Source organism: Oryx dammah, unplaced genomic scaffold, assembly GCF_014754425.2.
Source record: "Oryx dammah isolate SB20612 unplaced genomic scaffold, SCBI_Odam_1.1 HiC_scaffold_1, whole genome shotgun sequence".
Taxonomy (NCBI): Eukaryota; Metazoa; Chordata; class Mammalia; order Artiodactyla; family Bovidae; genus Oryx; species Oryx dammah.
This window is the reverse complement of record NW_024070185.1, coordinates 52,652,097-52,671,660: the sequence shown is the minus strand read 5'-3', so window position 1 is coordinate 52,671,660 and position 19,564 is coordinate 52,652,097. Positions and strand designations below refer to the sequence as shown.

Genomic DNA, 19,564 nt, shown 5'->3' with positions numbered 1-19,564 from the left:
TCTATAAACTCACTACATATGAACATTTATACTTTTCTAAACATCATTTGTATTATTTTGAAAATCTGGAATTTCAGACCTGAAGGAATATTATTTTTCATCCAAACTAATCTCTTCCTCGTATACATGAAGAAACCAAGGGTCATTTAAGTGTCCTTCTTATCTAATCCTCATGACAACCCTGTGTTATTAGGTTAAGATTACAGTTAACTGACTTGCTTGGGGTCACTTGGTCAGTACTTCAGACATGTAAGTTATGAAAGTGGGCTCAGAAAAAGTGGTTTATTTCTAATTTCAACACTTTTCACTACACCATGTCACATGTTTCTGTGACCTCAAAAATGTCTTCAATATCTCTAGATGCTGGCTGTTGCCATGGAAGGCTGCTAAAGCAGCTCAGACTGGCTTAATTTTTTTTAGGTTAACAGGGTTCCAACAGTATAATATTAATACCCTATCTTACTCTACTCTAAATAGATGTTAGGTATGAATGTTTTTCCTAAAATAATTTGTGATATCCTTTGAAATAAATGAAGAATTAGCAATACCAGGACTAGGACTCACATGAAGTATTTGCACGAAGATCAAAGTTGGGCAGAAATATCAATGAGGTCGTCTGAGGTTTCAAGTACAACTGCCGGTACTTTAGACATGTTTGTTTCATCTATATGCTATCGTGTTAAAAGAAAAGCATTTTTTGCCTTACTCATTAATAGAATATATGAATTATCCATCATCATTTAAATATTTTCTTAGCGAAATAAACAGAAACACTAAGGAAACTGCATTTGTTGCATATAATTGTCAGAGCCTACAGGTAACAATTAAAATGTATGGTTAGTGCTAAGGGTTCCTTTTACAATAGAAAAGATGTGTATGTAGACCTTAGTTTATTAGATATAAAAAAAAATCCAAACCAAACTGATTATACATTAGAAACACACAAAAAGTAGGAACTGGATAGACAGTTGTATCAGTTACTCTCTACTAATATCCGTATTTCCTGCCAGATAAGTTCCAGTACTTCAGAAAAAGAACATACCTAACAACTACAGTAATATAGAAAACACAGCTAGTACTTTCAAACCATCCAAATGCTATGAAGTAGCAGAGTTCTATAACAAAAACATTTCCGAAAGAAAAAACCAAAATATGAAGAAAAGGCAGATGATATGAACAACTCATTAACATGGAAGGCTTTAAATCCCAAATACAAGGTGATAATATTCAGTATAAATATATTTAAGAAAATTAGGTAAATACAGGAATACAGTTAAGCAAAAAACAAAACCAAAATCTGATTACTATCTGACTTTTTAAGAAGAGGAGTTTCATAGAGGTATATATTAAGATACATATATTAAGGTAGCTCATATATTATACATATATATATATAGCTCATATATTATATAATATATACATATATTAAGATAGCTCAGTTGGTAAAGAATCCACCTGCAATGCAGGAGACCCCGGTTGGATTCCTGGGTCGAGAAGATCTGCTGGAGAAGAGATAGGTTACCCATTCCAGTATTCTTGAGATTCCCTTGTGGCTCAGCTGGTAAAGAATTCACCTGCAATGTGGGAGACCTGGGTTCGATCCCTGGGTTGGGAAGATCCTCTGGAGAAGGGAAAGGCTACCCACTCCAGTATTCTGGCCTAGAGAATTCCATGGACTTTATAGTCCATGGGGTCGCAAAGAGTCAGACATGACTGAGCGACTTTCACTTCACATGAGTGGTAAACGGAAAATGAAATATATCTAGATGAAAAAAAGATAAAATGCTATTGAGCAAGAAAATCTACTGGATAACCAATAAATGGTTTTACAGATTGGCTAATTTGGTTAGGAGATAATGGGGGGGAAAGTGAAAGGTTTACGAACAGATTGTACTAAAAAATTAAGTTTACTTTAAAAATGACAAAAATCAGGGAAGTAAACATAATATTAAAATGCTAAATGCTGCCATTTCTCAATTATTTAAGAAGTAAATAAGTAGATGAACAAGTCTTCTACTTGTTCAAGATGACTTGTTCATCTACTTATTCATCATCTACTGAGAAAGTCAGTAAGTATAACTTCTTTAGAGTAATATGATAAAACTTAGGGATAAAAAAGAATTTATCAATTCACTTCAAGTGTAAGAGACATGAGGGCTACAGCCAGGTATTCAGGTACCTGTGTGTATTCAACTAAGGTATTCAATTAAGGTACTGAACAAGGTATTCAACTAAGCTTCATGGGCAAATATAGCAGACATTCATTATCTGAAAGCTCAGTGATTTCATACATACATACATGCATACATATATATATATATATATATATATATAATAGAATAGATACAAACGCAATGAAGAGATATTTAGCTTATTGTGTGAGGCAATTTTTTTTAACTAAATCTCATTGACTGTATCATCAAATATGAAGAGGATTAGGCTTTAATTCACCCCCCCACCATATCTTTGTCTCCTCCCATGCGAACAACGTATTTTGACTGTCAGCCAAAGTATAAACCATGCTAACACCTTACACAGCTGAGCACAACACTTGACATAAAATCAAATAGAAGAAAGTATTATCTTAAGAAATGTGAATTGTTACCTACTGGTTCAACTAAAACAGTCTGGAGAAAGGACAGAAATAGCTCATGATTATGTGCACTGACAACAGAAGACTATTAATCAACAGACCTAATGCAATCTAGAAGTAGAGCCAGACAAAGTGGCTTAGTGTAAGTAGATAGTTACAGAAGTTTTTCTAATGCATTTAAAGCAGAACCTCTACTGAACAACATTTATTAACTCATGACACTATATAAATATTTACCGACCCATGACACTATATAAACTTGAAAATAGTAACATTTCTTTCAAAGTATTAAAATAATCAGATCAGTCCAAATTACTGAGGTTTTATTGTTTCTATACAATTAATGTGTGGAAAGTGTCACAACATTCTAACTATTCTATTAACCTTAAAAGAAAAAAAGGGCAAAATTTAATGATAATTTTGGCCAAGAGGAGACAAATGAGGAATAATGATGACCAACAACTAGCATAAAATTATTATTCATCTGGAATAATGAAAATATAACAATGAGTTCCTATTAGACACTGTACTAATAATCATAAACACAACCTAACTTTTAATCCTAGCAACACCATCAAGGTATTATGTACCCAGGTACTGTTAGTACAATGATCTCCATTTTATAGTCTAGAATATAAGATCAGACTAAATAAAAGATTATAAAGCTAGTAAAAACAAAAGGCTGGTATTGAACTCAGGTTTACATGGTTCCAGCATCCAGGCACTGAGCCATATTGTATTACTGCACCTCCGAGTATTTTTACTGTGAAAATGTGTTCACATAGAAGAACTACATGTATTCCAGTAGATGAAGTGGGATCCTATTTTAACAGCTCATTGAAATATGGACTCAGATAGTCCACAAGCTGTGTCACGCCTCTTGCAATGCTTCAATTTCAAATAATACCCAGGGATAATTATCTATTTGGAAAATAATAAGACTAAGAAACAACTAACTCAGATTCAAAGTGCACAAAATGTCTGAATACATATTTTCTACAGTGCTTCCTGTAGGATTTTTTCCAGTGGTAAATTTTCACTGGGTTACAGTTCATCAGAATCATCCTCAGAAGTAACTAGGATATCAATTTCATCTGAATTTACAACTAAAGACTCAACTGACAAAAAACCATGTGTGGTGCTTCCTTTCATGAGTGACATTAAAAGTTGTCTTTAGATGAATGAAATCAGCCTCCAATCTAATTTTCTATGAAGATCAATTATTTCATTTGGCAGGAGAACAACTTTTCTTTCATAGGATATTTGGCTAATAAAAAAGACTTTTCATAATTTATGCTAAAGTCTTTTAACAAGATTACTGTTAAGAGCACACACTAAAAACAAATATGGATGAACTTTTATGAAGCTCAATTTATGATGAGAATTATATGCTGTCGAAAATAACCAGGGGACACTGTAAGGTAGAACTCTTATAATCAGTAGAGAAATCATGGGTTGAGTTTCAGGTTACAATTTAGCACCTTTAGCTAAATAAAGAGTAACCACCTTTTCAATTCACTCCAGTACTCTTGCCTGGAAAATCCCATGGATGGAGGAGCCTGGTAGGCTGCTGTCCACGGGGTCACTAAGAATCAGACATGACTGAGCGACTTCACTTTCACTTTTCACTTTCATGCATTGGAGAAGGAAATGGCAACCCACTCCAGTGTTCTTGCCTGGAGAATCCAAGGGACGGGGTAGCCTGATGGGCTGCAGTCTATGGAGTCACACAGAATCGGACACAACAGAAGCAACTTAGCAGCAGCAGCAACAACTTTTTCAACTAGGACTTATTGTAGAAACTTAACTTTATTTGCATATCCTTGGTAAGCAAAAATAAGACTCAAGTTGAACCTATTTAAGCATAACACTTCTATTTCTTTTAAAGTTAAATGCTCTACATTTCCTATTTTAATAATATTTATCCTTCCTTAATATATTTATAAATTTATAGGATGAGTGATTTAGCACATGTCCCTTCAGCAAGCTGAGCTGTTTTCCTAATTTGTGAAGACTGAATGATCATGTATGTTAAATAGCTTTGCAAACTGTCAAGCCCACACAAATACAAATTGCTACTGATGAGTTTTTTTTTTTTAATTTATGGGATGAAATGATGACAAACTTTTGAAAATGATTTAGTAATCAAATTAGCTTCATTTCAATTATTAGATTCAAAAATAATTTAAAAATTCATTGTACACTGGAATGAGGAAACTGGAACCTCCCCTCAGTGAAACCATCACCTCCAGAAAAAGACATAATTTCAAAGTCCTATTCACACAATATTTTTATGTAATTCTGGAATGTTCTAAGTGGGGTGAGTTACTCCACTAGCCCAAAATAAGTTAGTGGGGTTCACTACTAAATGTTCAAAAGAATAAGCTTTCAACAATGATGTGTCAAAAGACTCTCCAAGAGAGTTCTGATCAACTAACAAATGAAGTATGAGGACTGTATCCAAATGGACAGGTGGTTGTCTTTTCAGGGGATCTGCCTTAACTGAGACGCTAATTTTACTTTGCCTTGAGAACAGAATTTGGCTCTCTTCTGTTTTCTCATCCCATTCAGAAGTAAGATTCTGGAGAGGAAGAGTTAAAACTGAAGAGTAAGATCCAATGGTCCTTTATCTCCTAGTTCTTGTCCACTTACTCAAAATTTCAGATGAAGTCAGGAAGAGTGTTCAGCACTACTCTGGTGATCTGACTGCCTATGATAAGCCCCTTTTTCCAGATCAGTTGTAATTCTCCTCCCGAAGTAAAGGGAAAGACCACATCAGCTGAAGGCAGTTATCTTCCAACTGCTATTAAGGCAGTGTTTGTAGCTACTTATAAACATCTGTAATCTCTGAAAGAAAAGAAATATACAACAAACAAAAACAGCCTCCCTTCTACAACAACTTATATAATGGCAACTGATATCTTTCTAAGAGATAGAAGAGATTCAAAGACAACATAGAAAAAATTTTCAAATGTCTGAAATGGTTGAAAATTAGTAACTCCATGGGACAACGCAGCTGTCAATATTCATACACAATGAAAATCATAGGGATCATACATACATGTAAAACACATAACTGAATTTTCAAAGAAGATTTATTTAAGGGATAAATTTTTTTAAAAGGAATAGTCAAAAGGTAAAAATATTTTCAATCAAAAAAAAGCTTCAAAAAAAATCAACAAATATAAAACAATCTATGAGATTATTAATAAACAAAAAAAATCTTCTACATCAGCTATAAAAATATAGAAAAGTTCTGCTGGCTATAATGTATTGTAGAAACAAAGAGCAGGTTTCCTACATTGGGGATGAAATGAATCACTTTTTTCATCTTTAGAAATTAAAAATAATTCTTAAAAAAGTGATTCAGTTTATAAAAATTTACAATAAAACAAATATATAACAGAAATTTATATATTTGAATAATAATTAATAAATAAAATTTAAAAGTGAAATAAACTATAATAAATAGTGGGGAGATAGGGTAATTTTTTCTTTTCTATTCTTATTTTTCTTTACTGAGCATATATTACTTTAACAATGAAGAAAATAATCTAAATTTTAAAAATTGCATATCTTCCATAAAATACTGAAATTGTAGATTGAGAACCAATGTAAATCAAGTGATTCACAAAAGGGAATTACCTTTTTCGAAAGCGTGTGAGTCTCTATAAATTCTTTTAATTCAAAGAAACTCCAAGTTCTACTGAATACATTAGAAAAATCTTTGTATACATAATATATGTAACAAGTTATTCATAAATGATAACTTATAGTAGAAAACCATAGCATTCCCAATTAAGAATTATATATACTATCCTAATTATCTGCTGATAAACACACAATGACTATATTATAAATGCTCAAATAAATAAGGATCTCTAAGATTCAGGGAAATAGCAAATGCATATTTAGTAGATATCTGTTACCATTTCACTGATAGAGTATGTATATGCAATGAAGAGGGCTACATTAAAAACCAGTTTTACAAAATTATTAAATATTTAAAGCTGATACTTGGAGGTACACTATTCCTATATGTTGGTTGATATGAAATAAAGTGTTAAATTTATCATACTGGTTGAGAGATAAGTATAGACATAAAAATGGTTTATCACATTAAGACAGATCAAGTCATAAATGCCTACATATGACCATTATAAATGATTCTAATTAGCTCCCCCATCATGGTCTCTGTTACTTAAAATAATGTATTTCATTCTTCTTTGATTCAAGACTTTCTGTAATGTTTCGTATAGAATGCTTTGTACTCACTGCACTTCATAAATCTGAATATTCATCCACTGAAAGATTAAATTAATGACCTATACATTTTAATTGATCTCCATTTATTTCAAAGGTGTAGGGATAGAATCATAAATAAAACTAACATTCTTTTTACATATCCATCATAATTATTATTTGACCTAAATGAACAATCTGTGTATCTTGTTTAGACCCTACAGGATCTTTAATATTTTGGACTTTTATAATAAACTTAATATGCAAGGAAACAAAAAGCTGAGGCTTGAAGGTACAGTAGAAAAGTAATCAATAACAGTTGGGATGGTTGTTTCTGGTCCTCCTCCATCACTACAGGAGAGTATGACAAAATTTTACCATAGGATTTAAATCAGACAAACTACTTCAGCAGCTATTACAGCAGTCATCATTTGATAGTGTACATGACTTTGGGACATAAAATACAGCAGCTCATATTTCATGTTGAACTTTGATGTCCTAGTCACAGATCTAACATGGCTCCATCTGTAAATTTTCATAATGTGACCTTAAAGTCAACACTCAACACTGCACAATGATATATGTGTTTTGAACAATTTTAGAAGGTAAAATTTATAAAATTCTGATCATTTTAAAAATAGGAGCAAACTGAAAATTTCAACTTCCTTTTTAATAAGGAATATTCAAAGTCAGTAATATTATTCTGGACTTCATTTGTTATATCTACACCAATGTGAACACTAAATAATTTCATTTACAGGTTCTTATAAGCAGATTATTTATCCATGGTAATAGGTATTCACGAATTCAGGATTTTTATAAATTTTTCTTCCTGTCAGTTTTTATTATGCTATTCAAATGTAAAGTAGACACAAAGGAAATAGAGAATAAATGATTATTCCCTTCAGGAAGAAGACAGAAGAACCCTCCATCTCCTTTTATATACATAAGCAATTACTGCACAGAAATTTAGAATATAAATAAAGTTAAAGGATATGGAAAGGTATGGTATTACATAGTCAATCTTTCAAACTCACTTTCTTACTAGACTTTATTAGATGGAAACTCTCAGTTTTAAAGTTCTAATTAATTATAAAGCCACTAATCAACAAAATAATTGTTCATATTATTTAAAATCCCAAAATTGAACTCATTTTCTATATATTTGATGAGGAATAAGAAGACATTTTTGTCAAAGTTCTATATCTCTATCAAGAAACCATATAGCAATCCTCAGTCTTGAGTTTTTCTCAAATAAAAGTAACAATAAATATACTTTTAGAACTAGAAAAATAATTAATACCGGTCAGCAGAGAAGTTTGAAAAGAGTATTTCACTGGGACAAGAAAACAGAAACAGAAAGAACAAGGGCAATTATACTGTTAAAAGAATATATGTCACTTCCAAGGGCTAAATCCTTAAGGATGAATCCCTAAGGCCACATGAACAAAGTGTACAAGTTAATTTAAAATATTATTTTAAATCTCTTTACTATTCCGGAAATCTTAAGTAAATGTAATTCTACCTCCAGTTTTCATTAACATGGTAAGGCACTGCTGAAATATCCAGAACTGTTTCCAGATAAATTCTTATGGACCTTTATGAAATCTGTACCACAGAATTAAGTGTCACAGATCAATCAAAGGAAGCTCAGTTGTAAATGTCTTGCAAATAAGCAGTTTAGCATTTTCCCCTTTAGAAAGGCCTCATGTTTAGCAAAGCTGCAATCTAAGAAGTCAACGAAGAAATCACCAGACCCTTCCTTCCTCAGGCACACACTATACATAACAACAGACTCTGTTTCAGCTTCCAGGAGAAGCAGCAGGCTTTGATTTTGACCAAGGGTAAGAAAGCAGTGGATGCTGACAAATACAAATTGTCTCTGATTTCAGTAGTGACTACTTTAATGGCTTCAGTGTTTTAATTTATTTACTTATTCTAAAAGATAAGAATATAATATTTTGAGGAAAACAGTACGTAAATTCTTTGACAGTCACGTATTTCTTTTTAGCATACATACTCATACTCATTTTCTATATATTTGATGAGGAATAAGAAGATATTTTTGTCAAAGATATTTTTAGTTTTAGCATACATAACCTTGATTTCTTGAATCAATGCTAGGAAGGTAGAATTTCAAGAGCTAAATGTTTAGCTTCTTTTTTTGGTAACCTCAGTATCAAAAATCTGAAATACTCATTTTCTAAGAAATAGGGAATAATAATTTATAGAGATAAAATCTTGATAAACCTAAGAATCAGAAGAGACTCAATTAATTATTGGCTGAATAAACCAAAAGGTGAACAATTATGGCAATTATCTACTACAATCTGATATAAGTTTATTATAAGCAAAATGCTTAACATAAGGTAAATGTTCCTCTGTTGATCCAAATGCAGAGCAGTCATAAGGGATTATACATCATACTATTAACAGTCATTAACTGATGTACATTAAGTACTCAGTTATTTAATGAGTATTAAAAACTAGGAAGCATTATAATAATTGCTACTTTCTAGACAGATATACAATGAGAGTACATTAAAAAGATGTGCTTTTTAAGTACATCTGGTATAACAGAAAGATAGAACAAAAGTTTTCATCTAGGTTGATATTAAAAAGAAAGCCTTCGGCACACAAAACATAAAACAGATTTCCTTATAGATCTTTCAGAAACATAGATTATGACATTTTTCCAATATTACCCAAAAGAAATACATATATCTATGCTTACTATAAAAATTCTTCTAATGTCCTGAAGTAATTCATAACATTTTACAATAAGGATATAGCACATGGATATGTAAGTTAAAATGACGTAAAACCAACTTTTTTCACTGTTTCACAAAAACTATACATAATAAAATGAAATTATAAGGAGAATCAAAGAACATCTTTTTCACTCTCAGACTATAAATTATTTCACTGTATAACCTTTAAAACAAATCATGAATGTTTCTTATAATAGTAGTTAAACCTATTAGATTTTGGAATAGAACAACAAATTTGTATCGCTTCAAGTTACAGAAGTTTATTATTATTAAAAGAAATTTGACAAAATACTTCTGAAATGCTGAATAAGTATAAATTATTGACTGGCTACTATTTTTCTTTTTTTCAAAACTCAATGACATTATAATACAGCCCATAAAATCTACAGAGAACATTAAAAACAGCATTTTGCTAACAAATAAGCAGATAATTTAAAATGAAACTAATGAACATTTTTTAAAATTGTCTAATTTTAAATCTTAAAGACAAACTGTTATTGCAAAGCTATAAAATACATACAAGCAAATGCTGTAATATATGGCATGCCCTACTTTGGCTGTAAAATACATTTTTTTGTGCTTAATGCAGTAATTTTTGTTTCTGAAAACAGAAGAACATTTTAAAAGGAAAAAGTACTTTTATCTCTCTAAAAATGGACATATAGGCATTATGGTAGTAATCATATAAAACATGTTAATGAAACATCCCAAATAAAATTACAAAGAACATATAGATTTTAACATTTCAGAATCTAATCATCGTCATCATCATCATCACTACTTCTACTGTGAGTCACAATCCACTCCCTGTAGAACTGAATTTTCTGTAAGCATGGTAAAGAAAAAAAGAAGCACAAAGGTTAGTTAAGTATGGCAAACTGCTTGGAAAACATGTACAATTATGACATGTTCAAGAAGTCACTAATATCCATAATTACTACCCCACTTATGGGGTAGTAATTATGGATATTATATTTTATAATCTAATAGACTTAACTAAACCCCAGTGGTTGGCACATTTAATGTATAAAATAACTTGATGATATCAGTAAATTATTCCATGACTGTGTTAGAATTATTTTCTTTCTCTAGTAGGCAACTTTAACAGACTACTAGGAAGTACTATAATAATGTGTCACCTTCTAGACAGAAAGGTATACAATCAGAGTGTATCTCATATTTAGTTACCAAACATAGGCACATATAATTTAGTAAACACAGAGCACCCTTTTTAAAAAGTTAGAAAATAAAAGGACAAACATCTGAAAGTACTAAATATTTTCTAAGGGCATTATTGTTAAATCACCTAGGTTAAATTGAGGTAGATGAGATTTGAAATACAGATTATGTGTCACCTACTTCTTTACAACAGTACTGGTATTTATGTATTTTAGTATTTGCTAACAGTAAAGTTTTAATTCAAAAAATTACTGTTATCACTAAAGCAACAACCCACTTCTTACACCTGTGAGGGAATAATGCCAAACACAAACATCCTAAGACATCTGGTGAATTCCTATAGGTATTCAGACTAATACAGTGCTTATTGCACTTGCTGAAAAATAAGTAGTGGCTGACAAGGATGAATTTTTAGTCATTTAAACAGCTCTTTCAGCAATTAATACTAAGACTGGCCCTCTGAAAATAATAGGAATGTTTAAAAATACAGTCAATAGTCATGGCCTTAAATCCCAAACTTTAAAGCTTTCAAAAACAATCAATGGAAAAAAGTGTAGGACAAATTCACTTGTTACTGAAATCAAGAGATCAAACATGAGAAACTTTTGGTATCTCATGGCTTCCTTTTCATCTGTTCTCTAATAATGAGGATGTATGTCTAAACTCTCTTCACCACTCTAAATTCTCTTCACTGAATATTAACTATTCAGTATAATAAAATGAATTAATAATATGTTAATTATGTTCTAATAAGGGAAGGCAGGTATAACTATGGGGGATTTCTACAACATTTCCAAGGAATGATATACTATCCTTAAGAGTCTGTCAACATGCTATTTAGAATACAATCTCTCAGTAGATTGCCAGTTTTATCCCAACATGCAATTATTTTGATGCTTTAAAAACATTTTAACACAATGTAAAACCACAAAACTAAATGTCATATATTAACACAATGCTTAGAGTTTATGGAAGTATGTTTAATGCAAAATTATATACTGGGCATGTAGTGGGTAAAATATTAAAATTTGAAATCTTTACCCTGATCACTTTAAACGTAACAATATTTAAAATATCAAGGCTATAGAGGAAAGACCGTATCTCCCCACCATTTATTATTACTATGAATATTTTCAAGTCTGTACAACAGAATGACTCCTTGTTTTAAAATAAATCATTTAATTTAGCATTACACATCTAAACCACAGAAATGACTTTAAATTGGTATATCCTCTTGTGAATATCTACAGCATAACCCAGATTTTAGAAAGTCCAATTTACAAAGTAAAAGCTATATACAGATAAAATACTCCACCTTCAAACTTACTATTGCTCCAAAAGCTAACTTTCTTTACTAAAAGACGCTGGTTTTCATGTGAATTGCTTATTAATTTCACAGGGTTTTAAATAGACCATACAAACACAGAGCAGGAGGAAGAGTCATGGCCATTTAAGCAACTTCAAAAGAAAAGGAGAACCCAAGAATTCACAATAGCAGTAGTCATGATTTTTTTCCTTATATTGTCTAACTCGACAGGAGGATTATATCTGGAATATTAGTGGTTTGAAGGAAGTACCCTAAACAGAAACTGTCTAACTGGGTAAATAAGCACCATCAACTATGAAGGAACATAAGGCACAATGGCTTTCAACAAATCTAGCAAATCCAGTACAGAACTAAGAATATTCTATAAAAAGATCAGATCTGCTAAAAACTCTATATAAAATGTTACCAATATAAAAGCTTTTCTTTGCATTCAAAATACTGAAACAGTTGTATGTAGTTTGTAAATTTTAAGACTAAAATCTATTGTTGGCTTTCACTTGCAAAGTCATGCATTAACTGTTTTCATATCAAACTTTTTGATGCCTGTAAAAAAGAAAAAAAAGATCTCATAGCACATTTAAAACCTAAGTAAATGTAAGAAACTTTAAATGAAATCAAGCAGAACTATAAAAGCCCAAATATCCAAATACATATTTAAAGCAATATATAGCTACCTAAAAAAAAACTGATGACTAAATTAATTTTAATTAGTAAGTTACTTCTTCACCCACCTGTAACATTTGATTTCCAGTACCATCCCTCAACCTGTAAGGTCTGATAACTCCATCTTCATTAAAGAACCTAGGGGGTCGCAGACTCTCCACTTCATCAGAAGTCTCTGTTGCTCTAGAGGGAAAATGTATAACTTGACTTTAAAAATTACTCAAAAACTCCTAGTATACTTTAAAATGCAACTATTAACACTAAAAAAGATCTTTTGGACTAAATAAGACCATTACCTCACTTCTCCATTTTAAAACCTGTCTTCTGACACAAATAGTGTAAGTTTTCTAGAAAAATGTAGAACTGTAAAGAAGTTTTTGTATAGATTCTCTTGGATTTTCTTTGTGGACGAGAATCAGAGAATCATCATATGAGTACTGCTTTTTCTCTTCCGATTTAAGACTTTTAATTTCTTTTGCTTTCCCTATTTCCTACTATATTGCATTATTAGCTTCTCCAACACAATGCTAAAGATGGCACTCAAGCACCCTTCTCTTGTTCCTAACCTTTAAAAAGAAAGCTTCAAAGAGTTCTTCATGAAGTATAGATATCAGCAAATTTTTTTTTTAAGGCACTTCTTGTGAAGCCAAGTAAGTTAATTTCTACTTTTAGTTTCCTAACAGTTTGTTTTTGGTCATTGTTACTGAAATCTTGAATGAGCAATGGATTTAAATAGGGAATTTCCCCCCGGTCATTGCTGTAATTCTATGGTTTATCTCCTTCAATCTATTCATGTTTTAAGTCACATTACATGATTTTCTAATGTTCAAATACCTTCACATTCCTTTCTGAGGCTTGATATGTACTGTTTGAAACACATATACACATTGCTGAATTTGGTAATATGTTAACATTTTTGACTGTTATGGGCATATATGAGATCGACTCACTTATTTGATTATTCAAACATTCCACAAATATTCACCCATTCAATAAATATTAAGAGCATGTAATATATCCAGTGGTCATGTATGGATGTGAGAGTTGGACTGTGAAGAAAGCTGAGTGCTGAAGAATTGATGCTTTTGAATTCTGGTGCTGGAGAAGACTCTTGAGAGTCCCTTGGACTGCAAGGAGATCCATCCAGTGCATTCTAAAGGAGATCAGTCCTGGGTGTTCATTGGAAGGACTGATGCTGAAGCTGAAACTCCAATACTTTGGCCACCTCATGTACAGAGTTGACTCATTGGAAAAAACCCTGATGCTGGGAGGGATTGGGGGCAGGAAGAGAAGGGGACGACAGAGGATGAGATGGCTGGATGGCATCACTGACTCGATGGACATGAGTTTGAGTGAACTCTGGGAGTTGGTGATGGACAGGGAGGCCTGTTGTGCTGTGATTCATGGGGTTGCAAAGAGTTGGACACAGCTGAGCGACTGAACTGAACTGAATGTATCCATAGTATAAACATATACATATGGATCAATTCTCCAGGTAAAAGCAAAAATTGGCAGAATGGATAAAAAAATGTGATCCAATTATATGCTGCCCATAAGAGGCTCATTTTAGAGTCAAAGACACAGATAAATTGAAAGTAAAAGGATGGAAAAACATATACCATGTAAATAATTACCAAAAGAGAGCTGAGATGGCTCTACTAAATCGGAAACAATCAGACTTAAAAAGTTCCTGTTAGACACAAAGAAGGACATTTTATTTAGAATTAATTTCTATTAGAATATAGTTCATTTACACAGCTGTGTTAATTTCAGGTGCACAGCAAAATGAATCAGTTACACATACACATATATCCATTTTTTTAGATTCTTTCCCCATATAGGCCATTACAGAGTACTGAGTAGAGTTCCCTGTGCTATATAGTAGGTCCTTACTATTATGTATTTTATATATAAAAGTGTGTATATGTCAAAGCCAATCTCCCAATTTATCCCTCCCTTCCCTACCCCTGGGCTTCCTTGATAGCTCAGATGGTAAAGAAACTGCCTGCAATGCAGAAGACCTGGGTTGAATCACTGGGTTGGGAAGATCCCCTGGAGAAGGGAACGGCTACCCACTCCAGTATTCTGGCCTGGAGAATTCCATGGACTGTATATAGTGCATGGGGTCACAAAGAGCTGGACACGACTGAGCGACTTTCATTTTCACGTTCCCTAACCCCTGGTATCCAGTTTGTTTTCTACATTTGTAACTATTTATGCTTTGTAGATAAGTTCATTCATACCATTTTTGTAGATTCCACACGTACGCAATATCATATATTTGTCTGTGACTTATTTCACTCATTCTGACAATCTCTAGCTTCATCCATATCACTGCAAATGGCATTATTTTATTTATTTTTATGGCTAATAATATTCCATTGTATATCTGTACCACATCTTCTTTATCCATTCATCTGTTGATGGACATTTAGGTTGCTTCCATATCCTGGCTATTGTAAACAGTGCTTCAGTGAACACTTGGGGGGCATGTATCTTTTGGAATTATGATTTTCTCCAGATATAAATGTCCTTGAGTGGGACAGCTGTATCATATGCTAGCTCTATTTTTAGTTTTTTAAGGAACTCCCATATTGTTCTCCATAGTGGTTGTACTAATTACATTGTCACCAACTTGTAGGAAGGTTTCCTTTTCTCCACACCCTCTCCAGCATTTATTGTCTGTAGATTTTATTGATGATGGCCATTCTGACTGGTTGTAGTTCCGATCTGCATTTCTCTAGCATTAATAATCAGTGACACTGGGCATCTTTCCATGTGCTTTTTTAGCCATCACTATGTCTTCTCTTGAGAAATGTCTGTTTAGGTCTTTCACACATTTTTTGATTGGGTTATTTGTTTCTTTGCTATTGATCTGCATGAGTTGTCTATATATTTTGGAGATTAACCCACTGTCAGTTTTCATTCCAAAGTTCAGTTCAGTCAGTTCAGTCGTGTCCAACTCTTTGCGAGCCCATGAATGGCAGCATGCCAGGCCTCCCTGTCCATCACCAACTCCCGGAGTTTACTCATGTCCATTGAGTTGGTGATGCCATCCAGTCATCTCATCCTCTGTCGTCCCCTTCTCCTCCTGCCCCCATCCCTCCCAGCATCAGGGTCTTTTCCATCCCAAAGAAAGTCAATGCCAAAGAATGTTCAAACTTCTGCACAACTGAATTCATTTCACAAGCTAGCAAAGCAATGCTCAAAATTCTCCAAGCTAGGCTTCAAATAAGCAGGATGACAATATATAGCCTTGACATACTCCTTTCCCAATTTGGAACCAGTCTGTTGTTCCATATCCAGTTCTAAGTGTTGCTTCTTGACCCGCAACAGATTTCTCAGGAGACAGGTCAGGTGGTCTGGAAAAGCTTTTAAGTTTAATTAGGTCCCATTTGTTTACTTTTGTTTTTATTTTTATTTTCATTACACTAGGAGGTGGACCAAAAAAGATCTTGCTGCGAACTATGTCAGAGTATTCTGCCTGTGTTTTTCTCTAAGAGTTTTATAGCATCTGGTCTCCAGTTTAGTTCAGTTCAGTCGCTCAGTCATGTCTGACTCTGCGACCCCATGGACTGCAGCACGCCAGGCCTTTCTGTCCATCACCAACTCCCAGAGGTTACTCAAACTCATGTCCATTGAATTGGGGATGCCATCCAACCATCTCATCCTGTTGCTTCTCCTCCTTCCACCTTCAGATCTTTCCCAGCATCAGGGTCTTTTCAAATGAGTCAGCTCTCTACATCAGGTAACTGAAGTATTGGAGTTTCAGCTTCAACATCAGTCCTTCCAATGAACACCCAGGACTGCTCTCCTTTAGAATGGACTGGATGGATCTCTTTGCAGTCCAAGGGACTCTCAAGAGTCTTTCTCCAACACCACAGTTCAAAAGCATTAATTCTTCAGCTTGCTTTAGAGTCCAACTCTCACATCCATACGTGACTACTAGAAAAACAATAGCCTTGACTAGATGGACCTTTGTTGGCAAAGTAATATCTCTGCTTTCTAATATGCTGTCTAGGTTGGTCGTAACTTTCCTTCCAAGGAGTAAGCATCGTTTAATTTCATGGCTGCAGCCACCATCTGCAGTGATTTTGGAGCCCCCCAAAATAAAGTCTGCCACTGTTTCCCCATCTATTTCCCATGAAGTGATGGGACCAGATGCCATGGTCTTAGTTTTCTGAATGTTGAGCTTTAAGCCAACTATTCCACTCTCCTCTTCCACTTTTGTCACGAGGCTCTTTAGTTCTTCCTCACTTTCTGCCATAGGGTGGTGTCATCTACATATCTGAGGTTACTGAGATTTCTCACGGCAATCTTAATTCCAGCTTGTGTTTCATTCAGCCCAGTGTTTCTCATGATGTTAAATTAAATAAGTTAAATTTATAAGTTTATAAACTGCATATAAGTTAAATAAGCAGGGTGACAATATACAGCCTTGATGTACTCCTTTTCCTATAGTAAAGTATCTGGTCTTACATTTAGGTATTTAACACATTCTGAGTTTATTTTTATGTATGATGTTAGGACAGAGAAGGCAATGGCACCCCACTCCAGTACTCTTGCCTGGAAAATCCCATGGACGGAGGAGCCTGGAAGGCTGCAGTCCATGGGGTCGCTGAGGGTCGCACACGACTGAGCGACTTCACCTTCACTTTTCACTTTCATGTATTGGAGAAGGAAATGGCAACCCATTCCAGTGTTCTTGCCTGGAGAATCCCAGGGACGGGGGAGCCTGGTGGGCTGCTGTCTATGGGGTCACACAGAGTCGGACATGACTGACACAACTTAGTAGCAGCAGCATGATGTTAGGAAGTGTCCTAATTGTACTCATTTACATGCAGCTGTTCAGTTTTTCTGGAACCACTCATGGAGGAGACTTTTCTACATTGTATATTCTTGCTTCCTTTATCAGAGATAGGGTGACCTATAGGTACATGGGTTTATCTAGGGACTTTTTATCCTGTTCCGTTGATCTGTATCTCTGTTTTTGTTCCAGTACTATTCTGTTTTGATTATTGTAGCTTTGTAGTATAGTCTGAAGTCAGGGATCCCAATTCCTCCAGTTGTTTTGTTTGTTCAGGATTGCTTGGGCTATTAGAAGAACTGTACAAAAAAGATCTTCATGACCCGGATAATCACGATGGTGTGATCACTCATCTAGAGCCAGGCATCCTGGAATGTGAAGTCAAGTGGGCCTTAGAAAGCATCACTATGAACAAAGCTAGTGGAGGTGATGGAATTCCAATAGAGCTATTTCAAATCCTGAAAGATGATGCTGTGAAAGTGTTGCACTCAATATGCCAGCAAATTTGGAAAACTCAGCAGTGGCCACAGGACTGGAAAAGGTCAGTTTTCATTCCAGTCCCAAAGAAAGGCAACGCAAAAGAATGCTCAAACTACCGCACAACTGAACTCATCTCACACGCTAGTAAGGTAATGCTCAAAATTCTCCAACCCAGGCTTCAGCAATACGTGAACCATGAACTTCCAGATGTTCAAGCTGGTTTTAGAAAAGGCAGAGGAACCAGAAATCAGATTGCCAACATCCGCTGGATCGTGGAAAAAGCAAGAGAGTTCCAGAAAAACATGTATTTCTGCTTTATTGACTATGCCAAAGCCTTTGACTGTGTGGATCACAATCAACTGTGGAAAATTCTGAAAGAGATGGGGATACCAGACCACCTGATCTGCCTCTTGAGAAATCTGTATGCAGGTCAGGAAGCAACAGTTAGACCTGGACATGGAACAACAGACTGGTTCCAAATAGGAAAAGGAGTATGTCAAGGCTGTATATTGTCACCCTGCTTATTTAACTTCTATGCAGAGTACATCATGAGAAACGCTGGACTGGAAGAAACACAAGCTGGAATCAAGACTGCTGGGAGAAATATCAATAACCTCAGATATGCAGATGACACCACCCTTAGGGCAGAAAGTGAAGAGGAACTCAACTGCCTCTTGATCAAAGTAAAAGAGGAGAGTGAAAAAGGTGGCTTAAAGCTCAACATTCAGAAAATGAAGATCATGGCATCCGGTCCCATCACTTCATGGGAAATAGATGGGGAAACAGCAGAAAAAGTGTCAGACTTTATTTTTTTGGGCTCCAAAATCACTGCAGATGGTGACTGCAGCCATGAAATTAAAAGACACTTACTCCTTGGGAGAAAAGTTATGATCAACCTAGACAGCATATTCAAAAGCCGAGATATTACTTTGCCGACTAAAGTCCGTCTAGTCAAGGCTATGGTTTTTCCTGTGGTCATGTATGGTTGTGAGAGTTGGACTGTGAAGAAGGCTGAGCGCCAAAGAATTGATGCTTTTGAACTGTGGTGTTGGAGAAGACTCTTGAGAGTCCCTTGGACTGCAAGGATATCCAACCAGTCCACTCTGAAGGAGATCAGTCCTGGGATTTCTTTGGAAGGAATGATGCTAAAGCTCAAACTTCAGTACTTTGGCCACTTCATGCGAAGAGTTGACTCATTGGAGAAGACTCTGATGCTGGGAGGGATTGAGGGCAGGAGGAGAAGGGGACGACAGAGGATGAGATGGCTGGATGGAATCACGGAATCGATGGACGTGAGTCTGAGTGAACTCTGGGAGTTAGTGATGGACAGGGAGGCCTGGCGTGCTGCAAATCATGGGGTCGTAAAGAGTCGGACACGACTGAGTGACTGAAGTGAACTGTGCTTCCACACAAATTGTAAATTTTTTCTGGTCTAATTCTGTGAAAAATGCCATTAATTTCATAGGGATTTCACTGAATCTGAAGATTGCCTTAAGCAGTAT

General features: G+C 34.5%; 1 protein-coding gene across 3 annotated transcripts in view; it reads right to left on the bottom strand.

Annotated features, from left to right (window-relative positions):
• Nucleotides 1–19,564, bottom strand: part of VPS13A (vacuolar protein sorting 13 homolog A) — a 277,384-nt gene that overhangs the window by 20,503 nt on the left and 237,317 nt on the right. Inside the window, exons 68-69 of one of the 3 annotated variants that reach the window (XM_040257484.1) lie at nt 12,844–12,958; nt 9,847–10,430 (exon numbers count right to left, since the gene is read on the bottom strand). In XM_040257484.1, the coding sequence (XP_040113418.1) occupies nt 10,359–10,430; nt 12,844–12,958 (187 nt within the window). In that variant the 3' untranslated portion in view covers nt 9,847–10,358. Of the gene's footprint in view, nt 1–9,846; nt 10,431–11,878; nt 12,656–12,843; nt 12,959–19,564 lie in introns of those variants that run through there. The other 2 variants (XM_040257562.1, XM_040257403.1) reach the window with 2 other exon arrangements.